General features: G+C 37.7%; 1 protein-coding gene across 1 annotated transcript in view; it reads right to left on the minus strand.

Moving 5' to 3' along the window:
* Positions 1 to 212: 212 nt before the first annotated feature.
* The window catches only part of LOC131146370 (translocon at the outer membrane of chloroplasts 64), a 66,554-nt gene continuing 39,321 nt past the window's right edge, over positions 213 to 27,445 (minus strand). The window contains exons 10-13 of the mRNA XM_058095951.1: positions 5,781 to 5,908; positions 5,640 to 5,691; positions 1,406 to 1,475; positions 213 to 883 (exon numbers count right to left, since the gene is read on the minus strand). Of these exons, the coding sequence (XP_057951934.1) occupies positions 801 to 883; positions 1,406 to 1,475; positions 5,640 to 5,691; positions 5,781 to 5,908 (333 nt within the window). The 3' untranslated portion in view covers positions 213 to 800. The remainder of the gene's footprint in view (positions 884 to 1,405; positions 1,476 to 5,639; positions 5,692 to 5,780; positions 5,909 to 27,445) is intronic.

Raw genomic sequence — 27,445 nt, forward strand, 5'->3', positions numbered from 1 at the left:
TCATTAATGAGATTATCTTTCAACTTTCAGTGGTCCTGGTCCACAATTAGAAAAGTTTTAACACTCCCTGATTGCAACCCTAAATGTGCCAGCAAGCACAGCGCACTCAACCAAAATACCAGGTTCATTAGCCACTCTCATGTGTCATGCTTATGCTCTCCTAGTACACATCCAAATACTTCAAACAATAACTCACAGTACACTGCAACTGAAAAAAGACTACTAACTGTTCAAATAATAAGAATTAGTTCATGACTTTTACAGCTGAAAACATCCAAACAGAACCCAAAAATAAAAAGGCCAATCAAAGTCCCTCCCACTGCCACATCAATTGAATATCATGATTTGTTTGACCTCATATATTCAGCAGAAATAATACCTCACATTCACAGTTTATTCTACACCAAGTGACGGGACAAAAAAATTCCAGTCAACACAATGACAGCTGCCGAAGGGACTAAATAATTTAAGTCATTTACAGAAAGAAAAAAAAAAGAATGATAAGATAAGATTAATAAAGCTTGACCAATAAAGTCCTCAGCTCAATGAAGAGTTACAATCCGACAATAAAATGCTTTTGAGACAAAATCAGGCCATACGAACAAATAGAGTATGGCATCCAGGTAACCAGATTAGGCAGGAACAACTTTTCTGACCACACCTCAAAATTTCTTCGTCAGGGCTGTCAATATATGCATCAATGGCCATCCCCCATGACAGTTCCATACAGAGATTTACTGGTAGTTGCAAAAAGATGTCCCCATGCTAAGGCTTGAGTTCTCTTCAAGTTTTCACTTCACTTATGGAAACAACTTCTTTAACCTGTCAGCAGACTGGGCTGCTCTTTTATTGGTCGGCTCAAGAACAAGTGCATATCTGAAATCTGGAGAACGAGAGAGAGAGAGAGAGATTATTCCAACAATTCTAGATACTAGCACAAAAAAGCTGTGCTTGGCAAGAAGACGAGAAAGGGGAACTGAAGAAAAAATGAGTAAGAAATAACTTTTCCCACATTTGATGTGGTAGGTAACTGAAAGGATAGCAATGGAAGAAGGATTTTCCACACCTCAAAATAAATCCTTCCAAACTCTTGTTTCGTGCCAAACACAACCAAAAAGAATTTGCAAAATGCACACTAGAAAAACGACTCCCAGGTCAACTCAACATTGACAAATTGACTCTCCAGTTCTCAAAGTATAAGCTATTAAATAAGATAACCTAAATATAGCCAAGACACTTCTATAAGGAGCCATGACCATGTCCTCAACTTGCTTGAGGCTCAACACTCTTCAATTTCAGACACTCAAAATGTATATTCCCTCAAAATATGAACAGGAAACATCCAGCACAAAGGACACAATACAATGTCCACATAATCAGTAAGCACAGTAAGGAGTGGCCTCACCTTCAATTGCCTCCTTATAATAACCGAGCATCTCTCGTGCTGTGCCTCTCCGCAAATACGCCTTCACATTCTGCATTATTAAAACAAAGAAGAAATAAAAAACAAGAAACAATGTTACACATCTAATGATGTTCAATAACAGTGTACAAGAAGATATTTCTACTGATAGATTAGGCTAACACCTACATAACACATAACAAGAGTCAGGAAACTTCAGATGTGCTAAGGGAACACTATGCATAGGCCAATTAGTTTAGGCCAGTTTAGGATCCATTGGAAACCAAATCCATAGAAAAATGAGATTTGATCACCATTAGGGTTGAACTGGTATTGCTTGGTGCTTCTCTCTCTCTCTCAAGTGGGGTTGGTTGGACTTTGGCGTACTCCACAGTTTTTTTGTCCATAGCTGTCAGCCTGTCAAGACAATTTGTTGCAATATAGTGCAAGCACACTCTATTTGCAGCTTCAGCATTTTCTCTCAGAAAGATCCCTCGAAAGAGGGAACTGACCTAGCTTCCCACTTGAGATATTATAATAATACCATTTTATTTCATATAGAAAGAACCAAATGCTTTAAGTATTGCATATAACATGTAAAAAGACTGTTACCTAATGCTAATCCCACTAAAGCAAAGGTTTTAGGAGGGGTAGGCTAGATATGGTCCTGATTTTTCAGGCCTGTTTGGTCAAGGTGTCGAAACAATTTTCAGTATCTAGAAACACAGGATAGAAAAATTACACAAAATTTAAGTTTGGTCAAGTGTTTGAAAAACATTTTTCGCAAACATATCCGAAAACACCCTAAAAAAACGATTTTCAGGAAACAATTTTAAAGCATTTCCTATATTTTACGATACCATTTTCAGTTGCAATGAAGACGGAGGTATGGGGTATAACCCATTTTCTAATAATAATAGTAATAATGATAATAAAAAAATATTATTAATTACTTGGATCAACCTCAACCAACTGCAGTTCCACTGTCTCCATTTTTGAAAACAACTTTGAAAACAGATTTTCGAAATGCGTTTTTGAGTATATAAAATACACGATCCCTTTTTTCTTTCCAAAAACAACAATACGAATCCTTAACCAAACAAGCCCTTGACTTATTTGTTGGCACTTGACAGGAAGCAGCCACTCACATGACAGTGCCCAACTTTTATCATGGCAATGCCCCATAGGACCCTTCTACACAACAATTTTAAAAATAAAAAATAAATAAAATACATAAGCTATAATGCATATTTATTATTAATGCCTCCAGTACTACTCCCAAGTATGATGATTAACCAAGGGGAGTGTAGAAATGGGCAAATATCTAAGGCTCTGTTTCGTAAAATATTTTACGGAGAGAATAGAAAAGGAAAAGAAAGAAGAAAAAAAACTACGTTTTATTCTCTCGTTCTCGAGCAATATTAGAAATTTTTTTTTTTTTCCTAATATCATGTAGATTAAGAAAAAGGAACAGTTCATGACATGCAATAAGAAGATCTGTTAATTGATTTATTCTATTTTTTTTTTCTTTTTTATTTTCATTGATGTAACATCAAGTGCTCAAGGCTCCCATGCCATCCAGGAGGGAGGTCTGGAGAGGGCAAGATGAACCCAATCTCACCTCCATGCTTGGAGAGATTGTTCCCATGATTTGAACCTATGAGGTTCAAGAGTGTTTTGTAATTTTACCTTCTAGGGAATCAAATTAGGGATTTGGTTAAGGTTTTAGATGACTTCCTATTTCAGGTTTTTTATTTGATTTCTTTTTCATGTCACAGGTGCCTGTAAAGATTAAAGAGCATACCTTTTAAGGTTGTAATCGGAGTTGATTATGATTCAAAATCCTAATTGATTTTGTATGTTACTACGGCAGATACAATTTTCCTGGCCTCCCTCCTTTTTTCACTCCTCCCTCACACACGCACATATAATCATCTCCTCCTTTAATCTCCCTAGTTTTGCATCAACTTGAGCCAACACTGATAAACCCCTGCCAAATTCACAACTCTTGCTGCACCATAGACTCTGGAGCAAGCTTATTGTCGAGCATTAATCAACAGTTAGATGATCTTGGCATAAGGATATAATCAGAACTTTTGTTCATGAAAGCTATAGATGAATATGATCTTACACATAAAATAATTTGCCAAATCCAAACCCAATCAATCTCACCCCTTCCCATAACTAAAATACCCCAATGAATAATCTCCACCCTTTCTTCCTCTATTGCTTTTGTGTGTTGCCCTAAGGGCTGATGTTCTTCCACCAAGAGAGAGGAAAAGAGGAGAGGAAAACACAATTTCCAAACAAACTAAATCAACCCAAACACACCAAACTGATCTATAATAGGAGAAATTTATTAAAATAAAAAACCTAAAAAGAACCTCATTTCCAATTTGGAGCAATGTCCCCCATCAACATAGCTACTAGAACAGTGTTGCTCCCCTTCCCCTTCCCAAAAAGGGGGGAAAAAGAAAAAAGAAAACCAACAACAACAACAGAAGGCAAAGATTATTGGAGATTGCACACGCAGTTCAAATATCAACAAGGGGTAAGATTGGCCACATTTTTTTTCAAAAATAAATAAATAAATAAGAAAAGAAATTAAACCATCATTTAGGAGATTGATGCAAAAATATGACCAAAATTAACTCTGTATTCAACTCTGCAGGTTGGTTGGTTGGTTGATTGGGTTTAGATTGGATGACTGAGTAGCTAGCCAACTTCTACTAAAAGAGAATCCATATCTAAATTCAGCATCTCAAACATGACGAATCATGACATAGTATTGGTAAAACAGAACACCTCATGAGAATTGGACATCAACATCTCCAATAACAAAAAAAGTGTTAAAAGAAGTCATCTAAGGTAACCATATCTAGAGCATAGCTAATGTGTGGAGACAGTGCAAGCTAATGTGTGGAGACAGTGCAACTGCCGTAGGACGCTATATCAAGTCACGTTGACTACCAATGTTGACAGGATTATGGCCAGCAATTTTCCATGCAGCAGAGGCCCAAGATGCAGATCAAGTTAACTGAACCACAGGGCTTGGACTGTATATGCTATAATGGATTTAAGTTGCCCTACCATTATCACTATCACCTGTTGTCTTTGGTGCAGCAGCAGGCACTCAATCCTAGACACTGATAAAAAAGCACAAAAAACAGGGCAACCAATAATATCAAATTGTAGGCCAAGCAAAGCAACAGCACTTTGATAGTATCATGTAGTTATCCAAGTAATTAAAAGAACATTTCATAGATTGAACAAATAGATGAGTTTCCACTAAAAATTCAATTCTATAATTCTTTTCAAAAATGTCAAATGATTTTTTTTAGCATTACATTTCTATTGCTGTCTACACCCTGCATTTAGACTAAGCAGCAAAAAACATATTGAAAACACATCTCAAACTCTAAACCTGTCCATCATTTTACGATAAATAGTCTACTATTAGACATCAAATGACTTTTTTAGCATTTATATTTCTATTGCCATCTACACCCCGCATTTCGACTAAGCAGCAAAAACCATATAGAAAACACATCTCAAACTCTCTAAACCTGTCCATTTTACGATAAATAGTCTACTATTAGACATGCCAACATACATTGTGCCCTTGCACCTTTTGAGATTCGCTTGTCCATTTTTGTGCAGCATGAGATGACATTAACATCATTGCCTACCTAAGAATCTGCTGTCTTTTACTTCTCTTCTTGCATTTTAAATTCTTGATACATGCTTCATTTCGATGAATAAATAGGATGGATAGTGGATACCAGTTAATGAGCTACAATTCTCAATTAAAGAATCTACATAAATATTATAATTTGAATTATGTATGCTTTACGTAACACATGCAGAAATATCATGGTCAGTTGCCTGTCAAATCATAACTTTAGTAACCTCAAGCATCCAGGCTTAGAAAATAGAAAGGAGTGAGTTTCAATAAATGTGATGATTCCCAATGCATTGAATGATATACATTTCTTACCAAATGAGTACCCTTTGTTAAGGGGCTAATCACTGATGTTCATAAAATGGCATATATAGCAAGTGCTCTAAGCTACCAGTTAAGGTGCCATTGTTTGGAAATATATAACTAGTAGCCCCAGGGCACAGGTTATCTTATGCCATTGTATGAACATTGCTGCAGCATGAATAATTTGACACCACCCAAAACATAAGACTATCAAATAGACAATTACAAATGTGATTTTCAAAAAATAATTACCTTTTTATTAAGATTGATGGCCTTGGTACAATCTGCCTCAGCCTGAAGGAAACTGGATAAACAAAAACAAATTTGTCAACCACAGAAGGATGGCACATAATTTGAGGAAGAAACTCAAAAAATAAAAATAAATAAAAATACCTCCTTAGTTCCAGATACGCCGCAGCCCTGTTGCTGTAGTATGTGGCATTATTGCAACTAAGTTTGATGGCCTCTGTGTAGAAGCCAATAGCCTTTTGCCACTGCTTATCTTTGAATGCTTGGTTACCCTAAGCAAAGAATCCATAAACACAAAATATGATGAGCTATAGAGAAGATGCACAGAAAACAAAGAAAGTGAGATTATCAATAGATCATTTTTGATTAATAGGAAAAATAAGTTGCTCAACACAGGAACGCCATAAGCAAATCATCTTAAGAAAACAAAAAAGGCATTGCACAACAAAAATGCTAAATGAATATTGAATCATGGAACATCTAGCCCTTCTCTATCCACTGAATTTAAACCAAAAGTAACAAAGGGGGTTGTAGTCCAAATTCCACTAAAATCTTCTTCCTGCACCTTCTTGTTGTTTTCAATGAGAAACAATAGAATGAATAAGAGGGAAAAAATGGAGAGGTAAAAAAAGGAGGAAGAAGAATGGGGAATTTGAGGTTGTGATTGTCATACTTGAAGTCAAGTTTAACTCACTCTAGGAATATGTACTCTTAACAAGTCCTCAATATTGAACCACAAAATGATAGCTTTCTCAGTTCGCTGAGCATCAAATATAACTGGTAAATAAAATTCAAACCAGCACACTACACAATAACAATGATAAAAACTAAAAAAAAGAGAGGAACAACAACAATAAAAAGGACATGGAAGAGGAGGAGAAGAAGAACAGCCCCAAAAAAAAAAAAAAGGGATGAGGAATAGAGACTGCAGCATGGCCATCATTGAGTCCATATCAGTAACTCAGGGATTTAAACGAAATATGAAAATGGAATCATTAATATGCCAGGAACGCATGTTGATGCCCTTCCCTCTGCTGGTGGTTAAAATATAGGTAAATGAGAGAGTGATATAGGACAAGAAGCAAGACCTCGGGAAGATCTTTGTTGGAGAATAATTAAGAATTGGATCTAGGAATTGTTGGTCTAGTTAGTAAATAATAGTTTGTTCAGATGGTATAGGATTATGTATATTTAGGGGCTTGTTTGTAATATTTGTGTATGTTAAGGGTATGTTAGTAATTTCATGTGTTAGAGGCTTTCTAATAAATAGTGTGTGAAATCCATGTAGAGGATGGTTGTTGAATATGAATTTGAATTGAATGTGAGATTTCCCCCTTGCATCTCCTCTATCCTCTCTTCTCCTCTTCAATTTCATCTAATTTCTCCCCATGGCTGCAGACCCTTGATGCTGGCCCTACATCATTAGGTATCATAGCCCAAAATCGATCTCCATTCTTCCATTTCAACTCACCCATCTTCCCCTTTCACTCTTCTTTTCCACCACTTCTCTTCCTCCTCTCCTCTGTTCTGCAACTTCTCTCTCCCTCTCTGCTCTTCTTATTCTCTGATCTATTCCGACTGCTTCTTCTTCTTCTTCTTCTCCTCCTCTTACCCTAAATCCCAATCCCAGATTTCATCCCCTTCAACCATCCTCTCTGCCCTGAAATTTCAGCCTAGAAAAAAAACGCCAAAGAGCATTACTGAACTTCTCCTAAAATTCCAGTCATGTCCCCATTTTTCAAACACCCATTCCTTCGAAGATTTTCATGACACCTCCCACACCATCAGAAATAGACACCACCGAATGACCTGCAAAATGTCATCACTGTCTGACCACATGTGTGGTCCCACGTGGCAGCAGAAGATTTCCTCCCTGTCCTGCAAGTTGCAAACTCGTGAGAAATTTGTTCCAGCCTCGACAATTTGGGTTTTTCCTGGAGCATGATAGCTTGGTTCTGGACATGACATTTTGTAAGCGAGGTATCTTTATATATATAAGGCTAGAACTTGAAGAATTAGTGTACCATCAACACATTGGAGCATGGATCCATGACTGCCAACAATAAATATCAGTTTGCAAAAAATCAGTTTGCAAAGCTGTGCTTGTCAGTTTTCTGTGAATTTGTTTTACATTTTGCAAGGGACCTAGACCACACGTGAATTAAAAAGAAAGTTTGGAATCAGATTTGTGGTTTGCAAGAATATATTGAGGATTGTTAGCAACTTGTTTAAGGGTCTTTGGTGATATATAATTGCAACACGGTGACAAACTAGTGGAAAAAGGAACAGTTTGTCATACTTTCGCCACAAATTCAAGCTTTTTCACACCTTTCTCAAATGTGAGAAAAAGTTGCCAATCATCATTGATGGAAAATACCCTATGAATTTGGTTTCTATAAATGAAGTCACTTACATGGAACTTCATCCAAAACCTCACCCAAAGCCTTATGGATATCTAGGGTTCATAACTCTAAATGTTTGTGAAATATGTTTGGTTCCTATCCAAATGGGTGAATATATTGCTAATGTTTAGTGTGATGTCATTCCCATGAATATTGGCCATGTTCTCCTTGGTTATCCTTGTACAGATGATTTGGGAATGACTCAAGGATTCAAAAACACATGTCCTCCACTATAATGGTAAGAAGATCATTTTGAAACCTGTTCTACCAAACAACCAAGATAAAGAATCTGCCAAAGCAACCCAACTTGAAGACACTACAAGCAAGGAATGCATGTGTTTGAAGACATCCAAAGTCTTTCAAACATTCTCATTGTTGAGTTTGTCATTCCTGATGTGCTCATTGATGCCAATTCTCAATTCAAGTCAATGGTGCTGTCAATGGAACGTGGTTTCTTGTATCACCCAAGCGCCGGATTTCAAAGAGTCCAAAATTGTTTCTTACCTCTGATAACCCAGCATTTCAAAATTTGAGGCCAAATTGTTTCTACAGGAAATTTGATTTAGGCAACCAAGATCTTGGGAAGATCCTTGTTGGAGAATAAATAAGCAGCATTGGCTCAAGGGATTGTAACTCTGTGTAGTTAAATTAGTATAGAATTATGTATATTTGGTGGCTTGTTTGTAATATTTGTGTATTTTAGTGGTATGTTTGTAATTTAATGTATTTATAAGGGTATATGTGTAAGTTCATGTGTTGGAGGATTTCTCACAACAAATAGTCCGTGAAAGCCAGGAGGTGGTTCTTGAATTTGAATTTGAGGTGAACATGAGATTTCCCCCTTTTATCTCCTCACTCCTCTCTTCCCCTTCTCTTCATTTTCTTCAAATTTCACCCCATGGCTGCAGAGCCCTGATGCTGGCCCTGCATCATTTGGTATCAGAGCACAAAATCGATCTCCCTACTTCCATTTCAATTCCCCCATCTTCCCCTTTCACTCCTTTTCCCCCTCCACTTCTTCCTTCTCTCACTTTGTTACTCTAGATCCCAATCCCCGATTTCATCCCCTTCTACCATCTTCTCTGCCCTAAAATTTCAGTCTTAAAAAAAAAAAAAAACCTGAAGAGCTGTTTTGGACTTTTCCAAAAATTCCAGTCATCCCCTTTTCATTACTGTAGATCACAATCCCAGATGTCATCCCCTTTTTTCAAACACCCTTTCCTCGAGATTTTCACACCACCTCCCACATAATCAGTAACAGATACCACCGAAAGGCCTACCTGCAAAATTTCATCACCGTTCAACACACCATAGTTTTCAAATTGAGATTCGAATCGTGAATTGAAATTTCAATTTTAGGAATAGAGAATTGAGAATCAAATCATAAGATTCGGTACAAATTTCCAAAATCAATTCTAAATGGCAAGCATATACAAACAAGAAGCAAAATAATAAATACATTTTAATTTTAAAAATAAAAAAAATTCATATTTCATGTGTAAGCTTTCCCAAAACAAATGAAAAGAAAATGATTCTTGTTGGCGAATAATAAAGAAGAATTGGCTCAAGGGATTGTTGGGTTTAGTTAGTTTTTGTGCTCAGCAATTTATGGAAAATGAAAATTTCATTTACAGAAAAAGAATTTACAAGAGGGAGAATGAGGCATCTTCCAAAAAAGATCTGGAACAAACCAGAAATAAACAACTAAGAACAACAAAGATAGAAAAAATCAACACACTAGCATGTTCCTCCAATTTATTTGTACCCCCTGAAAACTAACCCCTCTGAAAAGTCCAAAACTGACACACCACAGTGAGGCCAAATACTAAATTTCATCCCAACCCAGCACCCAACTTGATTTTTTTCCCAGAAAAAATCCATGCATTGCACTCCATCCATATTCCCCATAAAACTGCAAATATGCCACACTTCCATAATACTGCCTTCTCCTTCCTTCTTCCAAAGCTTGTGAAAGAAATGGCTCACAAGTCTTCCCCCGAATAAGGACATACCCAGCTCTCTCCCAAGCAAATTCGCAGCGTAAATTGGCCTTCCAAGTTATCAAATAGTTGGATAGAGTGGAAATGAAGAATTGGATTAGATCAAGAAATCAAAATATGATTTGCAAAAATATACATCCAAGTAATCCAAAGACAAAGAACAAACATTCCTCCTCAAAGAAGGGTCACTTCCATTCAATAAGGATAGCAAAGATGAGAAGTCCATCATCTCCCTAGTCCATATCATTGAGAGATCTCCTAAAATGGAGATCCAAGGAAACCAAAGGACTACTCAAATCACCCACAAAGGTAAAAATGGCTCTATTTTGCCCAAAGAATAAACAAAAGAGACGAGCGAAAGAAATGGAAAAAGAAACATTACCCCGCCATGGGTCTTTCCAGAAATAAATGTGAACCCCTCCCCACCTTAAGTTTAGTGTGAGGGGTGAATGAAGAATAAATTAGAGAAATGGACCACCACAAACTCCCCAAAGAACATTTTAAATTAACCTTGGTATCCCACCTATTCTCACCCAACCAAATTTACTCTTATTACTATTTGCCAAAGGGAAGATTCTTCTAGAGGGAAGCAGATAAACATTTAGCTAAAACAGCAGTGTTTATAGCACCAACTTACCTAGACCCAGTCCCCACCACCCCCCCCCCCCCCCCCCCCCCCCCACCACCACAACCCCCAAACCCTTTTTAGAACTAGAAATTTTCCCAGCTAGCTAAGTGGTCCCTATGACCCACCACACAAACCACTAAAAGTCTCTCATAATTCTCTCAAGCTTGCTAGCAATCCCCACCGGAATCTTAAAGCAGACAGGAAATATAGCGGAATGCTAGAAAGACAAACCTACATCAAGGTTATTCTTGCCCCAAGAGAGAAAAGACCCCCTTCCACCCATCTAATCTCTTCATCACCTTTTCCACTACCGGGTTCCAAAAATTTGCTACTCTGGGATTACCCCCCAAAGGGACCCCTAGATAAGGGATAATCTAGAATGCCACACCCCACTTCAGTAGCCCACTCCCTAACACACTCCATGGGCACATTCAAAGCTGCTAAACCACTCTTCTCCATACTAATTTAAAGACCAGGCACCCTCCCCAAAATTTGGGGACCTAAAAAATCTCCAAAAAAAAGGGTTATGACCATCAAGAAAGAAAATGGTATCATCTGAAAACCAGAGATCAAATACCACCACTCCCTCTCTCCCTACTTCTAAACCTCTCACCAGCCCCCTCTCCACAGCCTTACCATCATCCTACTCAAAATATCAACTACAGGGAGAAACAAAAAGGGGGATAAAGGATCTCCTTGTCTAATGCCACCCGAAGAACTAAATCAGGATTTGGGTTCACCATTCACAATCATCAAGAACCACATATTAGATAAACAATTTCTAATTCAACAACACTAATGCTCACCAAGACCCTTTCTCACGAAGACTATCCAAGAAGCTCCAACTCACTCTACCGTGTGCTTTCTCAAAATCTAATTTAAAAACAAGCCCCCTCTTCTAATTCCTATGAGTATCCTCTAATTAGCCACTAGAATATCATCCACTATTTGCCCCCCACCCCAAAACGCACTTTGGGCGCTATAAATAGTATCAACAAGCACCACACTCAATCTATTAGCTAAAACTTTTGTGATAATCTTATACACACTAGAGACAAGACTGATAGTTCTAAAATCCTCAACCTTGATAGAGCTGGATTTTTTTGGCACCAAGGTTATAAACAAGGAGTTGATGCTCTTGCTCAAAATCCCATTTCCAAATAACTCAGTAAAAACCTTCAACAATCGCCCTTAACAACCTCCCAACAATCTTGAAAGAAGGCAATGTTAAAACCATTCAAGCCTGGGGCCTTATCCCTTTCCATCCCAAAAACCACCCCCCTCATCCTCTTCATCAAACGGTCTCTCTAACCAACTCTTTTGATCAATTGTTACAAGATTCCAATCTAACCCCTTTAACATTGATTAATGGTAAAAGGCGTCCCTACGCCACAAGGCTTGTAGGTTTGTGACAATAGGAGGGGGGTTGTCATAATGTATGCAACCTTACCCCAGCTTTTATGAAGAGTGGTTGTTTCCTTGGACTTGAACTCATGACCAACTATTATAAGATTCCAATCTAACACATCCAACACCAGTTTATAGAGGTCCTCTAAATATATATTTTGAAATAAGTTAGTAATAAGGGACGGGATCTAACCTTGATCTGGAATTCTAAAAAGAAGAAATCTCCAGTTTTTCCTATTCAAGTGTAGGTTCTAGCTTGGTATAAATCGCTTAACTTTGAGTTGGCTTAGCCTACACCTTGACAAGGTTGTTGCCCCTCCTCAGCCTAGGGGGATGGAGGAGAGACTAGCCTCATTACTTCCCATTGGGCGAGAGGTATGTCTAACCCACCTGCCCACTCATCAATCACGGTGTTTAGTTGACTCAGAAGGAACACCTAAGGCAACACGTGAGGGCGAAAATTCCCAATCCCTACAATGGTAACCCCAAATACTTCTAACAACCCCCCATCCATCTACCAATTCCAATTTAATCTCTTGGAAAAGAATGATATCTGGGAGTACATGCTCATGACTGAGGAGCAGTTGGTGCTGTTAGTTTTTTATTTCTGTTTATTTGTTGTCTCTACTTGGGATGGTGTCCATAAGTACTAAGAGTCTAGTTCTTATGTCACTACAATAGACCACAAAGGAGAAGTTGAATAGAAATAATTACTTACAGAGGCCTATGTGCACTGGATATTTGTACTTGGCACATAATGTGCTTGACAAGTGTTCATGAAGTAGACAATTTCAAAAACCATAGAAGGGGGCGAGGCAGTTGGCTTTAAAATTTTATTAATTCCTGAATATGCTAAATTATAATTTGATTTTATTCATTTTGTTTTCCTCTTTTTTTATTCCTGAATCTTCTTTCCCCTCTCTTTTGAAGTTTCTTTTCTAGTTTGGCCATACATTGGCAACACTTGTGTCTCACAATGCATCCATGCCCACAGTAAATGAGCATGTGCCATTTCACTACCATGCTTCTTCCACCGTTGGATATTGTCAAACTCCTCTAATTTCTAAGGTTCTAGTAGCACAATCAAAATTTATTTGACAGGTTTAGGCAAGTCCTAACATCTCTTCCAGTTTGGACCCAATTATGAGTCTAATGACAAGCAGGAGGTATGGGTTCAGGAATTGGGACATTCATAGAATCTCAGATTGTGCAGATGTGCAAGCACCTTGATATTTGTAAGGATATCTAGAATTATCTAAAAATCTTGTGTTCCAGGAACATAACTTGCATGTATGATCTCTCCTTAGAGTACTTTCAACAGGAGGATAGGAGTATTATGGAGTATTTTGCTAAGATTAAGCGCATTCATGTCTCATGAGGAACTCAATACAGAGAATCATGAGATGCAAAAATAGAGGAAAATGTGAAAATTCTTCAAATCTTAGCAGGTTTGAAACCCAAGTTTAAGACAATCTAGTCCAAGATTCTCAATAGGGCAACCTTCTAGGTGTTTACTATCATGTGCTTCATGCCTCCTCCAGTATACATCCTTCAACTCCTCTCAGTTCAAGCACTCAGAACCTAGTACTAAGAGATGTGCCTTCATCACTCCGGGTGTTCCTAGTGGTTTGCTTGTCAGTGATCAGAGGCTCTTCTCAGGGTGGTTCGAGAAATTGTGATGGTAAAGATGCATGTGGTAGAGGTACACCACTCAAGCGTACTTATTGTCGACACAGACATCTGTTCCTACTGCATCTTTGGCCCAAAAAGGTGAACCTATGACCTCTTTTTCTTTTTATTTTTCTTACATGAGAAAATGAAAATTGAATAAGAGAAAAGAAGATACAACAAAAATAAATAAATAAATAAATAAATAATAATAATAATAATAATAATAATAATAATAAATAAAACAAGGAGAACATGAAGTCCTCCCTTCACAAAAATAAAAACAACTACTAGATGATGAAACACAAAAAACCAAAAACACCTCAACGAAATAATGAAGCAAATCCAAGCAATCCCACTATTGTAAGTCATCTAGAGAAACATAATGAAAGAAACTATTTGCCAGATGCAAGGATTAAGCAAGAAGGTCAACAATGCTAACTCATTAATCCCTCTCCTATTAAAATTTCTCCCAAAGTGGAAATCCCAAGAATGCTAATCTTCTAGCAAAAGGAGAAAAGTAGAAATTATAATTTCATGAAGATTTGATAACCGAAAGAAACAAGGATACACATAAGCCAAAGGCACCTCCCCCACCCAAAAATCATCCTAAAAACGAGTTCTCTCCCCATTACCAACTTTATACTACATATTAGGCAAATAAATAATGATAGATCTGAGACACAAACTTCCAAAAACTCAAAGAATAATATTAACTCCCACTTTAGCATCACACACATTTTGTAGCAAACCAGATTTACTAATTACCTTGTGGCAAAGAGAATTAGGTCAAAGGAATGCACCATAAGTACTTCCTTACCAATGAGACGTTTTTAGATGTCAAATTCCCTGGACCCAAGCCTCCTTACTCATAGGCAAAGAAAAATGATATATCTGAGACACAAACTTCCAATGACTTTATACTACACATTAGGCAAATAAATAATGATAGATCTGAGGCACAAACTTCCAAAAACTCAAAGAATAATATTAACTCCCACTTTAGCATCACACACATTTTGTAGCAAACCAGATTTACTAATTACCTTGTGGCAAAGAGAATTAGGCCAAAGGAATGCACCATAAGTACTTCCTTACCAATGAGACGTTTTTAGATGTCAATTCCCTGGACCCAAGCATCCTTACTCATAGGCAAAGAAAAATGATATATCTGAGACACAAACTTCCAATGACTCAAAGAATAATATTAACTCCCACTTTAGCATCACACGCATTTTGTAGCAAAGCAAATTTACTACGAATTACCTAGTGCCAAAGAGAATTAGATTCTAAAGGAATGCACCATAAGTACTTCGGTCCTTCCCTATCAATGAGATATGTTTAGATGCCAAATTACCTAGACCCAAGCCTCCCTCCCTTTTTGATCCACTCATAGTCGCCCAACATACAAGATGGTTTCTACCCCGCTCATCAGCACTCAAACCATAAAAAAACATTCAACTTCTCCAGCCTCTATGCCACTCTCACAGGAATTATAAAAAGGTAAGAAAGGGATGGATGATAGGCAAGCATGAATTTGAGTAATGCAACCTCCTAAAGTGAAGAACTCTTATTTCCACCCATCCAATCCCCTAGCCACTCCCACAAAAAATTGGGCCCCAAAACAAGTTTGTGGAAGGACTACCCACCCAACCAGGTAATAGGCCAATTCAATATAGACAAACTGCTAGCCTAGCAAAAGGATCCACATTAATACCTAGACCCACCAAACTAATCATACAAAAGTTTATTTTCAACCCTGACACATTTTCAAACACCTGCAATGAACAGAGATAGGGACGCAGAAGATCATCAAATTAAAGAAGCAAGCAAAATTCTCCAAAGAAAACAGATAGTATCATCTACGAACTGAAGATGCTATATGGTGAAATCCTCATAGCCTACCTCTACCTTAAGCCTTTCCACAAAACCTAAATCAACTCTTTTATCAATCATCCTTCTATGGAATCAGCCACAATAGTACTAATTAAAAAAAAAAAAAAAGGATCTCCCTCTCACCTATTTGTCATCCAATTTCCCTTTTTTAGACATTCAACCATAGATTCTACTACCACTAACCATACGACACATATACCTAGTCATTGTTTTGACACCTTACCCAAGTTACACTAGCAAATAGTCGTACAATAATAGTTAGAGGGATAGGGCCTGCAATTTCTACTCATTCTATTTCAATCTCCCTATAATCTTATGCCTATCGGTGATGTGACAAAATATTTTAAATGTTCAATCACCTTTTTCCTAATTCTATTTTTCTTCAAGATTTGAATATAGGGAGGGAGACTAGCAAATGACATAAATTTTGGGGCTCTACTACTTTATTCACTATCCTTATCTACTACTTACACAGCTATACTCAAGCATCTCCATATTCATTGTCGCGATGGTCATCCTCAATAAGCGAGTTAAAGAAGTAGGTTCCTAGTTTGAGTCCTCTATCTAGTTTACAATATTAGCCTTGTCGGTTAAGAAAGCATCATTGCATCCCTCTTTGTTCTCGAGTCAATCAATCCTCATGTAGTCACATGACAGTTGAGTCTCATCTAAATTGGGGTTATGATATTTTGTTACCTTTGTTGATGATCATTCAAGGATGACTTGGCTTTAGTAATGAAAATTGTTATGGACTTAATATCTTCTATGCTGTTTGTTCTAAGATTATAACTCAATTTGACATTTTTATTATAGACTAAGAAACTTCATCAGAGACAGCAAGGAGAAAAAGTTACAAAATAGGAGGACAGAGTCCTAAAACATAGTGAGAAAAAAAAATCAAGATCACCTCAATAATACCACATTAGAGACAGCAAGGAGAAAAAGTTACAAAATAGGAGGACAGAGTCCTAAAACATAATGAGAAAAAAAAAATCAAGATCACCTCAATAATACCACCCAATCACAATCGACATCCTCAAAGCAACAGCCCTTGAAATAATCTAAACTATATGCCAAATAGATTCCAAATACTACACCCTATCCAAAGTAAATCTAAAGATGACAACTTTCTAGAAATATTCAAGCATTCTATTCCAACCAAAGTCCCCACAAGACAGAAGAACGAGAACCTCAGGGCTTCTTTTACGACAAAACTGACTACCTCAGGAATGATTCACCAATCCTCCTACGCTCACACCCCAAAACAAAATGGAGTTGCTCAATGAAAAAATAAGCTATTCTGGAAATCAGCATACCTTGTTATACCAAATGAATGTATCCATATCGCTGAAACTACATGTCTCCTACTAATCAAATCCCACCCTATGTCATAATCATGATCTTAAATTTCCATGAAATTGTCGAATTTTCCAATTTGCGTCACCCTTGAAATCGAAATGGCATTCGATTTTCGTCTTGCAAAATTTCTATCGAAATCTCAATGAATCATCTGAAATTTATCGAAATCTCGAAATTTTAGCGAAACTTGCCAAAATTTTAACTATACGATGAAATTTCATCAAAATTCAAATGAGAAATTTAGGAGTGAAGTGAAATTTCTATCTTAATTTATTTTATTTATTTTGTTGGAACAAAAGATTATTACAAGCGCTTTTGAAATTATATGAAAACATAACTTATAGTAACATTTTATTTAACCATTCATGCCTAAATTATCATTATTTGTATAATAAATAATATTTAAATGATTTATGAACTTCATTTGTATTAACTGAATGTCTAATGTACACTATCTTACAAATATATTTGATACAAATACTATTTTATAACTTTTCCACCTCATACAAAACATAGATGTATTTAATTTGTAATATATTAGTCCTAAAATTTATATTATTATGTTTGTTAACCATTTCTAAAGCTTCAAAAAAAATTCCATGTTTTATTACTAATTTCCTTTATTGTTTCAAATCGAAATTGAAATTGACATTGAAATCGAAATTTCCGTTGAAATTTCTATACTTTTGGAGCTTCAAAATTTGAGTCGAAATCAAAATTTAAGACCTTGGTCGTAATGGTCTCGGCCCAACTTCGGAAAGGTATTGTCTGTTATAGTCTACTAGCCTCACGATTTAATCCTATAAAAGGCGCCTCTCAGTGTTGGAGCCCATAAAATCCCTATAAGCCCAAGATCTCCCTACTACACATCTGATGCGTCACAGTAGCTCACACCTCTATGTAGGATCCACCCACATGACAATACCTGCAAGATGGCTCCAATACCAAGTGTAATAGCCTTGGTCCAACTCTGGTGAGGTATTGTTCACTTTGGCTCACTAGCCTCATAGTTTTGTCCTATAAAAGGTGTCTCTCATAGTTGAAGCCCAAGCCATCCTTATAAGCCCAAGATCCCGTAGTACACATCCAATAGGTGGGATCATTACATATGTCCTTGAAGGAAAAATACCAAACTCCACCTTATTTTCTAAGCACCTTTTGTTCTCATTACCACCCCATATATTCGGTTGTATGCCTTTTGCTCATTGGCTGTCTCTTGGGGTAAATAAATTGAATCATTTCTTTGTCTCCACCAAAGTTACCTTCTTTGAGTCTACTCAACCATTCAAACCCTTTGAGCTCCATAGAAACTCCATTGACTCATTCTCACTGAATTGTTCATCCTAACTTTCAAGTACATCCCCAACATTGATGCAAAGTAGGTGAGGCCCCTTTAGATTCTAGTGCTCTGCATATGCTCTCCTTGCTAATAGATCCAAGTCCCACAACATTGACCTTTTCATTACTATTTCCAAAGAAAAATGAAGACGTACACAATATCTTAATCTCCAATTTTTTGTTATATAATTCTTTCAATCTTTCACTTTCCTAGTTCTGTTACTTCTTGTCAATCATCTCTATTCCCAAGTTTGTGACAAAATCTTTATCTGACCGTGGGTTGACTGCTGCCATGGATGAATATATGCATGTCTTGAGGGCCAATAGTACTTGGGAACTTGTGTAACTTTTGGCTAGAAAGTCTATAGTTGGTTGTTGTTGGGTGCTTACTCTAAAAGTCAATCCAAATGGTTCAATTGCTCACTTGAATACTACACGCTACACTCAGGTGTATTGGATTGGATTACCTAAACACATTCTCTTATGTGGCAAATTGACTCCTACTTGACTTCTTATCTTTTAGCTACTACAACTCATTGGCCTTTACATCAATTGAATGTCAAGAATTGTTTTCTCCATAGTGATCTTCAAGGAGAGGTTTACATGGAGCAACCTCCTAGGTCTATGGTTGCTTGGGGGAAGTTAGGCTTGGTTTTTCAACTAGGAAGTCTTTGTATGGCCTAAAGTAGCTCTAAAACAATATCCCAAGACGTAGTTTGGTCGATTCAAAGCTTTAGGGCTTGATTTTAACATTCTGAAAAAATGTGTGTTGGATCATTCGACGTTGCATGATACTTCTAATTTTTCTATGGAGGATATTGTCATCACAAGGGGTGATAATCAAGGCACATAACTTTTGAAGCAATTTTTACTAGCCAAGTTCGAGACTAGGATCTAGGACCATAAAAGTACTTTCAAAGATAAAGGTATCCAGATTTTATTGGACTATGATCTCAAAGAGAAAATATATGCTTGATTTGTTGGATGAGACATGGCCGTAAAGATCCAAGAATGTTGATACGGCCATGTACCCTAACAAACAATCCAAGATGATCCTGTCACTTGTTGGCAAGTTGAATTATCTTATAGTTAGTGGGCTAGATACTCCTTTGTGCCCAATGTTGTAAGACAATTCCTTGAATCTTCTCAAATAATCATTTGGAATTTTTATCTGCACCACAAGATATCTTACGGGTGCACCTAGAAGAGATTTTTTGTATTTATTTTGATAAACAAAGAATTGTATTAGATAAAGAAGAGAAAGAGTACAATGAAATAGAAAAGAGAAACAAAGAGAACAAGATATTTTCTCTCTACAAACTTGTTGATTCTAGTTCCCCATTTAAGTTGAATTCTAGTTCAAGTTCAACTTGAATTCTAGTTCAACTAGAATTCAAGTTCCCATTCAACTTGAACACATGCAGTGTAAGCACACAACCAATCACAAACAAACCAACAACCACTAATGCAAACAATTGATAATGAACTATGCTCAAGAAGCAATCAAATAATATTAAAAAGAAGCAAAAACACAACTAGAACACACAAGATTTATGTGGTTCGGCAGTAGCCTACATCCATGGGAGTAGCACTTGGGTTTTCACTATGATCAATGTCAAAGCTTACAACTTTGAAGCTTACTTGAAGCTTGGTGTAAGCTTCAACCTTTCTAGAATAACATAATGATATTTATATAACTACCTAATACTTATAGAAGAGTCTATAGTGATCCCCCAAAGGTAAAACCCCCAGATAAGCCCAATCTACAAGCCCCCAAATTCAAAATACGTGAACTGCGCCGACGGAAACCGTCGACGGTTTTGTGCTGAGCCAAGGTCCTTCTACATATTTCCTGAAACCTCTTCTCATGCAATTGTCCCTCGCTTTAGGTAGCTTTCTTTGGTACATGTGATCCGCTCTGAATATGAGTAACATCCACAACAATCTCCACCTTGGTGAATATTCAACACCTTAGAAATCTGAAAGCATAACCACTGCTCCACCTTGGGCCTATAGATCGGGAACCCCCTCCCCTCTAACACCTGAAGACTTGAACTTGATTGTGATAATAGGAACTCCAACTAACTGAACACCCAGCTCCTTGAACAATCCTTCGAACCACAATACAACCTTGGCAACCTCAATCTCTGCCAAGAACTCTAATCCAGTTGTAACCAACACACCCTGAGACTGTACCTCGAACTTCCAACAATTAGGCCTTCCCACAACGTGCCTCGTTGCAAGCCTCTTGTCATCCAAGCCCCCTGTGTAGTCTCCAACTACGAACCTCACAACTAACGGAACCCTCTGTTGCCCGCCAAAGTACCCAGCTAGTAGCGTAGGAAACCTTTGACACGAACCGAACATCACCATTCGTCTTCGAGTACTGAGTGGTGGACTATTTACTTATATTTTCCAACGGTCTACCAGTTATAGGTTTAACATCAACCATGCTAAACCTCACCAACACCTGATCCCCAAATCCACCCAAAGATAACCACAATCTCCATGTAGTTTTGTCCATACAGCTGCCTTGAGATAACAGCAATCTCCCTGCAGTTACAAAGTCACCCTGAGATAATCTCAATCTCCCTGTAACCATGTGAATCTCCAACCGTTTGGCAGCACTCAACACCTTCATGTCAACTTTCATTCTCAACAAAGTCCCCGAGTGATTTACCTCAGTCAAAACCTTTCCAGCAATCAGCATTTCACTCATATAAAACAACAGAATACCTACCCACCTACAGCCTATCTCCCTCTCCCCCTTTGTGAGCTCCACCAATCCCCCTGTCTGATTCTTATACAATACCTCCATCTCCTCCACCATGGCACCTGTCCACCTACCCTTCTCCTGGCAGTGCACTACCTCCTGAAAAGTAGTAGGATTCTTCCTGGTAGTAATGGTTGCATAAGACATCAGATCACACTTGGGTGGTGGCCTGATAGCACCTATGGGCCCATTGTGATCCTGCTGGTCTCCCAAATTTGGACTCCCAGCATCATGACCAACGTCATCTCTACCCTGAGTATGGAACTCCACCAGCATCACAGTCTCCTTTCTGCTCCAGTTTATCATGTGATATTGCAAGTCTCTTGAGTTAGAACTCCCTGCACTTCTGCCCCAAGTCTCCAACTCCACTTGCACAACATGCTCATTGCTACTACTGCAGCATTCTGGCACTCGTTTCTCTTCTTTTACTTGAGTACGCTGTCCCATGACTTTTAACACCGAAAGTGATGTCTCCATCAGACGCCACCCTATTTGCCATTGGATCACCCAGCTTGAACTCATCTTTCTTATATACCAGAAAGATGCATTGTCCGAACATAACACCAAGCCTAGATCCCACCTCACTAGAAATGTGTAGAGCTGGACCTCCAAAGTCAACCACATAACCAATCCAAGCCTCTCCTACAACTCTCTCATCTAGTGATTCCTTTGGCGATCGATTAACTGAGAAACACGCCATACTCGCTGACTTCACCAAGAAGTCCCTTACAAGCCCTGCATACACCATGTCTTACTCACAAAACTTTTTAAATAGCAGCGTACTCAGCAACAATATCTGACCTGAGGAACTCTCTTGCGGTTTAATACTCCACCTCAGCCACAAGTTGCACCTAGCAAATATCTCCAACTTGTGCCACATGAGATATCCCCAAACCTTTCGTGATAACCTCGCAAAATACCCATGTCCAACCCATGATGCTGCCCTCACCGGTCCTCAAACATCCACACCAATGTAGTTACGAATACCCACTGTTTTGTATGTAGTTACATTACACACATCATCGTCCTATCTTTGGACTTGTAACTATACTTGTCACAATCCAAAGCACCCAATGATATCACGCTCTTCCGTAGATCGGGTATATGTCTTACCCCACATAACATCCTCACCACACCATCATACATCTTGATCTTGATATTCCCCATTTCGATAACTCTGCAAACCGCACCTTTTTCCATCAGAACGGAACCATAACCCACCAATGTATAAGTGGTGAACCAGGCTTTGTTGCGCATCATGTAAAACATCCTAAGTCTAAGATCCAAGAACCCATGAGGCATTCGGAACCTGATGAAACAGTAAGCACCTCACCATCACTGCTCCCTGAGTCCCCTTCTTCAACTACATTCGCATATTTTGTAGAACCCTTAGATATATACCGGCTTTCCAGTTTTCGCCAAACTGATGTCAAAGAATCCTCATCCATGATGTGATACAACACGTCATTGGCCAGACATAAATTGATCATGGAAACTGCCTTTGCTTCAAGCTCCTTCCAACTTGCATTGTTCATGTCGTCCGGCTTCTTTTTGTATAACGCCTTCACCATCCCTTCTTGCACTAGTAGATCTTTCACCCTTCGTTACCAAAGCCCCAAATTACCAGTTCTGTCGAACTTGTTCACATCGAACTTAATCGAAGAGACCCCAGCCATTGTAGAACCAATAGCTCTGATACCACTTGTTCATTTTAGTTCGCTGTTCAAGTTGAATTCTAGTTCAAGTTCAACTTTAATTCTTGTTCAACTAGAATTTTAGTTACCGTTCAACTTGAACACGTGCAGCGGAAGCACACAATCAATCACGAACAAACCAACAACCACTAATGTAAACAGTCGATAATGAACTATGCTCAAGAAGTAATCAAAGAATAATAAGAAAAAGCAAAAACACAACTAGAACACACAAGATTTACGTGGTTCGGCAATAGCCTACGTCCAGGGGAGCAGCACTTGGGTTTTCACTATGATCAATGTCAAAGCTTACAACTTTGAAGTTTACTTGAAGCTTACACCAAGCTTCAACCTTTCTAGAGTTACATAATGATGTTTATATAACCATCTAATACCTATAGAATAGTAAAACTAAACTACATCTATAGTGATCCCCCGGAGGTAAAACCCCCAGATAAGCCCAATCTACAAGCCCCCGAATTCAAAATACGTGAACTGTGCCAACGGAAACTGTCGACGGTTTGACCAAACCATCAACAGTTTTGTGCTGAGCCAAGGTCCTCCTGCGTATTGCCTGAAACCTCTTCTTATGCAATTGTCCCTCACTTCACGTAACTTTCTCCGATACATGTGATCCACTCTGAATATGAGTCACATCCCCAACAAAACAACTATTAAAATAAAAAGAAATGAAAAGAAAACAATTATAAGACAAACTCAATGAAGCAAAGCCAATCAAACCAACTGTAAATCTTCCAAAGATACAAGTCAAAAGAAGCCATTCTCTAAACATCACAGCAACACAATGAACACAACCCTGCTCCAAAGGAAGTAGCCACACCCTTAAAAACTCTGGCATTTCTCTCCAACCAAATACATAGCACAATCACCATAAAGTGCATTAGCACAATCACCATGAAACTAGGGACGGAATAGAGGCTAAGTTAGAATTATGGAGAGAAACTTTGGAATCTAGAAGCTTTAGGATAAGTAAAAATAAGACAGAATATATGAAATGTAATTTTAGTAATGATAGGAGGAATATTGGAGACAAAGTTAAACTTGATGATGAAGAAATAAATAGAACTTGTAGATTTCGATACCTTGGATCTATCATGCATGCTGAAGGAGAAATTGAAGATGATGTAATGCATAGATTAAAGCAGGTTGGGTAAAATGGAGAAGTGCTTCAAGTGTGCACTGTGATCATAGAATACCCTTAAAATTGAAAGGGAAGTTTTATAGAACAGCTATAAGACCAGCAATGCAATATGGATTGGAATGTTGGGTGACGAAGAAACATAATATCCAAAAAGTAAAAGTTGTCAAGATGAGAATGCTTAAATGGATGAGTGGTATAACATTGAAAGATAAATTAAGGAATGAACATATTCGTGGTAAGTTAGGTGTAGCTCCTATAGAAGATAAGATAAGGGAGGGACGACTTAGATGGTATGGACACTTGCAACGTAGGCCACATAGTGCACCTGTGAGGAAGAGTGACTTAGTTACTGTGGGGGGGCAATAGAAGGGGTAGGGGTAGACCTAAAATAACTCGGGAGGAGATAGTGAGTAAGGATTTAATATCCTTGAATCTATCAAAAGAAATGATCCATAATCGCATAAATTGGCGGAAAAGGATTCATATAGCCGACCCCACCTAGTGGGACTAAGGCTTGGTTTTGTTATTGTTGCTGTTAGTTTTCCGAATAAAATAAGAAAGGGGAAAAGGAATAACATTAGAATAATGAATTGAATAAGAAAGACTTGCAACCCCTCAAAAGAATTTAAGCTCCAAACACTTTTATCACTTCTTAAATGGACATGAAAAGAATCAAGAACATTAATCAAAGGGCAAGCTCGCTAGTCTCTCTCATTGAGGTTCATCACAAAATGAAAATCCGAAGAATGTCCATCCTTCTTACAAAAGGAGGACTGATGAAGGGTAAGTAATCACAAAAAGAAGAGCAATACAAAAAATCCAAAGGCACCTCCCCAAGCCAATGATCCTTTAAAAAAAAACAAAAACAAAAACAAATTCTCCCCCATAAATTGGTCATTAGAAAAGATATAATGACAAATCAAACACAAATGTTCAAGGACTCAAGTAAGAGATATGAACTCCCATTTATAGAAGTCAAATGTACTATGAATTACCTTCTGCCAAAGAGAATTAAGTTCTTAAGCAAAGTGACATAACCACTTCCCCACCAAGGAAATGTTTGTGGACACGAAATTACCTAGACCCAATCACATAACCTATGAGAGGTCTCATGTATTAGGGTCATGGTCATGCACATGCTCAAGGATACAAAATGCGAATTGGGCAGGCTCACCTTCTGATAGAAAGTCCACTACTGCATCTGTGTGGCTGTGGCTGGCAAGTTGGTATCTTCATAAATTAAGAGGCAAATTGTAGTTGCAAGTGCGAGTCTTAAGTGTAAACCCATAGCACGTTTTACCTCCAACATTTTATTCAACCTTTTGTGTCAAATACGATGTATTTGCAGAATAACTGATATTTACCTGATTTAGGAATTTCATTTAGATTAATTGAATAAGTTTATTATTGTTAAGACTTGATATACATTTTTGACCCACAACCTAACAGCTTAAGCTTTTAGGTAATGCAGTAACCTAAACATGGTATTAGAGCTAGGTTGCCAGGAGGTCCTAGGTTCTAGTCTTGTTGTCTGCAGTTAATGTTTGTTTGTTAAGAATTATCTTATTCGCTGAAATGGTGTTGTTTATCATGTGTTTATCTCTCAGCATACAATCGAGTTGCACGTGCAGTAGAGTGTTAAGGCTTGGTAATACATTGTTGGTCCACAACCAAACAGCTTAAGCTTTTAGGTAAAGCAGTAATCTAACAATTATGAATATTGAATTATAGATATTTCACCATTTTCTATAACAAAGGAAGATATCAATAATAGATAAAGAATTTACAAGAGGGAGAATGAGATATCTCCAAAGACAAACTAAGACACTCCGAGACTAAACAAAAAAAGATTAAAAAATACCCAAGAAAAAAAAGAGATTATCAAGTCAGCGTGTTCCTCCAATCTCTTTGAAACTCCTGAAAGCTTGCCCTATAAAAAATCCATAACCGACACCCCACGAAAAGGCCAAGTACTTAATTTTTTCCCAAAAATATTCGAGTATTATGTTCTATCCATAAACCCCATAATGCTGAGAAAATGCCACACTTCCATAAAGTTGCCCTGTCCTTTCTACGACCAATGTCTACGAAGGAAATTTCTAAAAAGTCTTCCACTGAGGGAGGACAAACCCAGCTTTCTCCCATAACGCCAAAAAACGTATTCCATATATACCAAGAAAATTCACATTGCAAAAGAAGGTGAGAAGCTGTCTCAAAGTTCCTGTAACAGAGCACACATACATTGAGAGAGAGAGAGAGAGAGAGAGAGAGAGAGAGCCTTCAAGGTCTCCTAATTTGCAACAAGTTATTATTATTTATCTTATTAAGCACAACCAAGCAAGTAAAAGCCTTTATAGGGAGAAGCTTAGCCTTCCAGATGGTAGAGTATAGCAAGAAAAAAAATTGGAATGAATCAAAAATTCAAAAAAAAATATTTGCAAGAAAACACTCCTTACTGGTCCAAAGACCAAGAATGAACGTCCATCTCCAAAGAAAGATTACTCCCACTCAATAAAGATAACAAAGATGACAATTCCACCATCTCCCCATTGTTGAGAAGTCTTGTAAAATGAAGATTCCAGGAAACCAAAGGATTGCTCAAGTCACCAACAAAAAAAGAAATGGTTTTATTTTGCTTCGAACTTTAGATGAAAGAGACAAGGGAAAGAAGTGGAAAATGGTGCATTTCCAAGCCAAAAGTTTTCCAAAAACAAATATGAGAACCACTCCCCACTTCAAGTTTAGTGTGAGGGGTGAAAGAAGGATAGATCTGAGAAATGGACCTCCACAGACTCCCCAAAGAGCATATTAAATTAGCATTGGTATCCCACCTGTTCTTATCTGTTCCAAACTTCTTATTAATTTATGCCAGGGGGACAATTCTTCTAGAGGAAAGTGTCATAGCCATTTAGCCAGAAGAGCAGTGTTTTCAGACACCAACTTACCAAGACCTAAACCCCCTCCTTTTTAGATCCACAAACCTCATTCCAACCCACTGTATGGTCCCTATGACTCCCCCCACCAGGCCACAAAAACTCTCATAATCCTCTCAAGCCTACCAGCAATCCCAATTGGGATCTTAAAAACAAACAGGAAATAAAATGGAATGCTAGCAAGACAAGCCTGAATCAACAGTTTTAGTTTATTATATTACAATATTTTAGTTCATTATATCTATTAACACTTTATGAAGTTCCATAAAAAAAAAATACAAAAAACAAAAAACAAAATTTTTACATGCTTTACTAATTTCCATCATTTTCTAAAATCAAAATTAAAACTGAAGATGACAACTTTTTAAGCCTAAAAATTTTATTCAAAATAGAAATTTAAAACCTTGGTAAAAACGCTGGGTCACTGCTGAATCTGACGAAAAGGAAATCTGGGCCTAGAAGGGCATTTCTACAAATAGAGAAAGGAAAAAATCCCTGTCCTTGATCCCTCTCACTATTTCCTGGATTACGTGGAAGGAAAGAAATGGT

Source organism: Malania oleifera, chromosome 13 (assembly GCF_029873635.1).
Source record: "Malania oleifera isolate guangnan ecotype guangnan chromosome 13, ASM2987363v1, whole genome shotgun sequence".
In the NCBI taxonomy this organism is placed as follows: Eukaryota; Viridiplantae; Streptophyta; class Magnoliopsida; order Santalales; family Ximeniaceae; genus Malania; species Malania oleifera.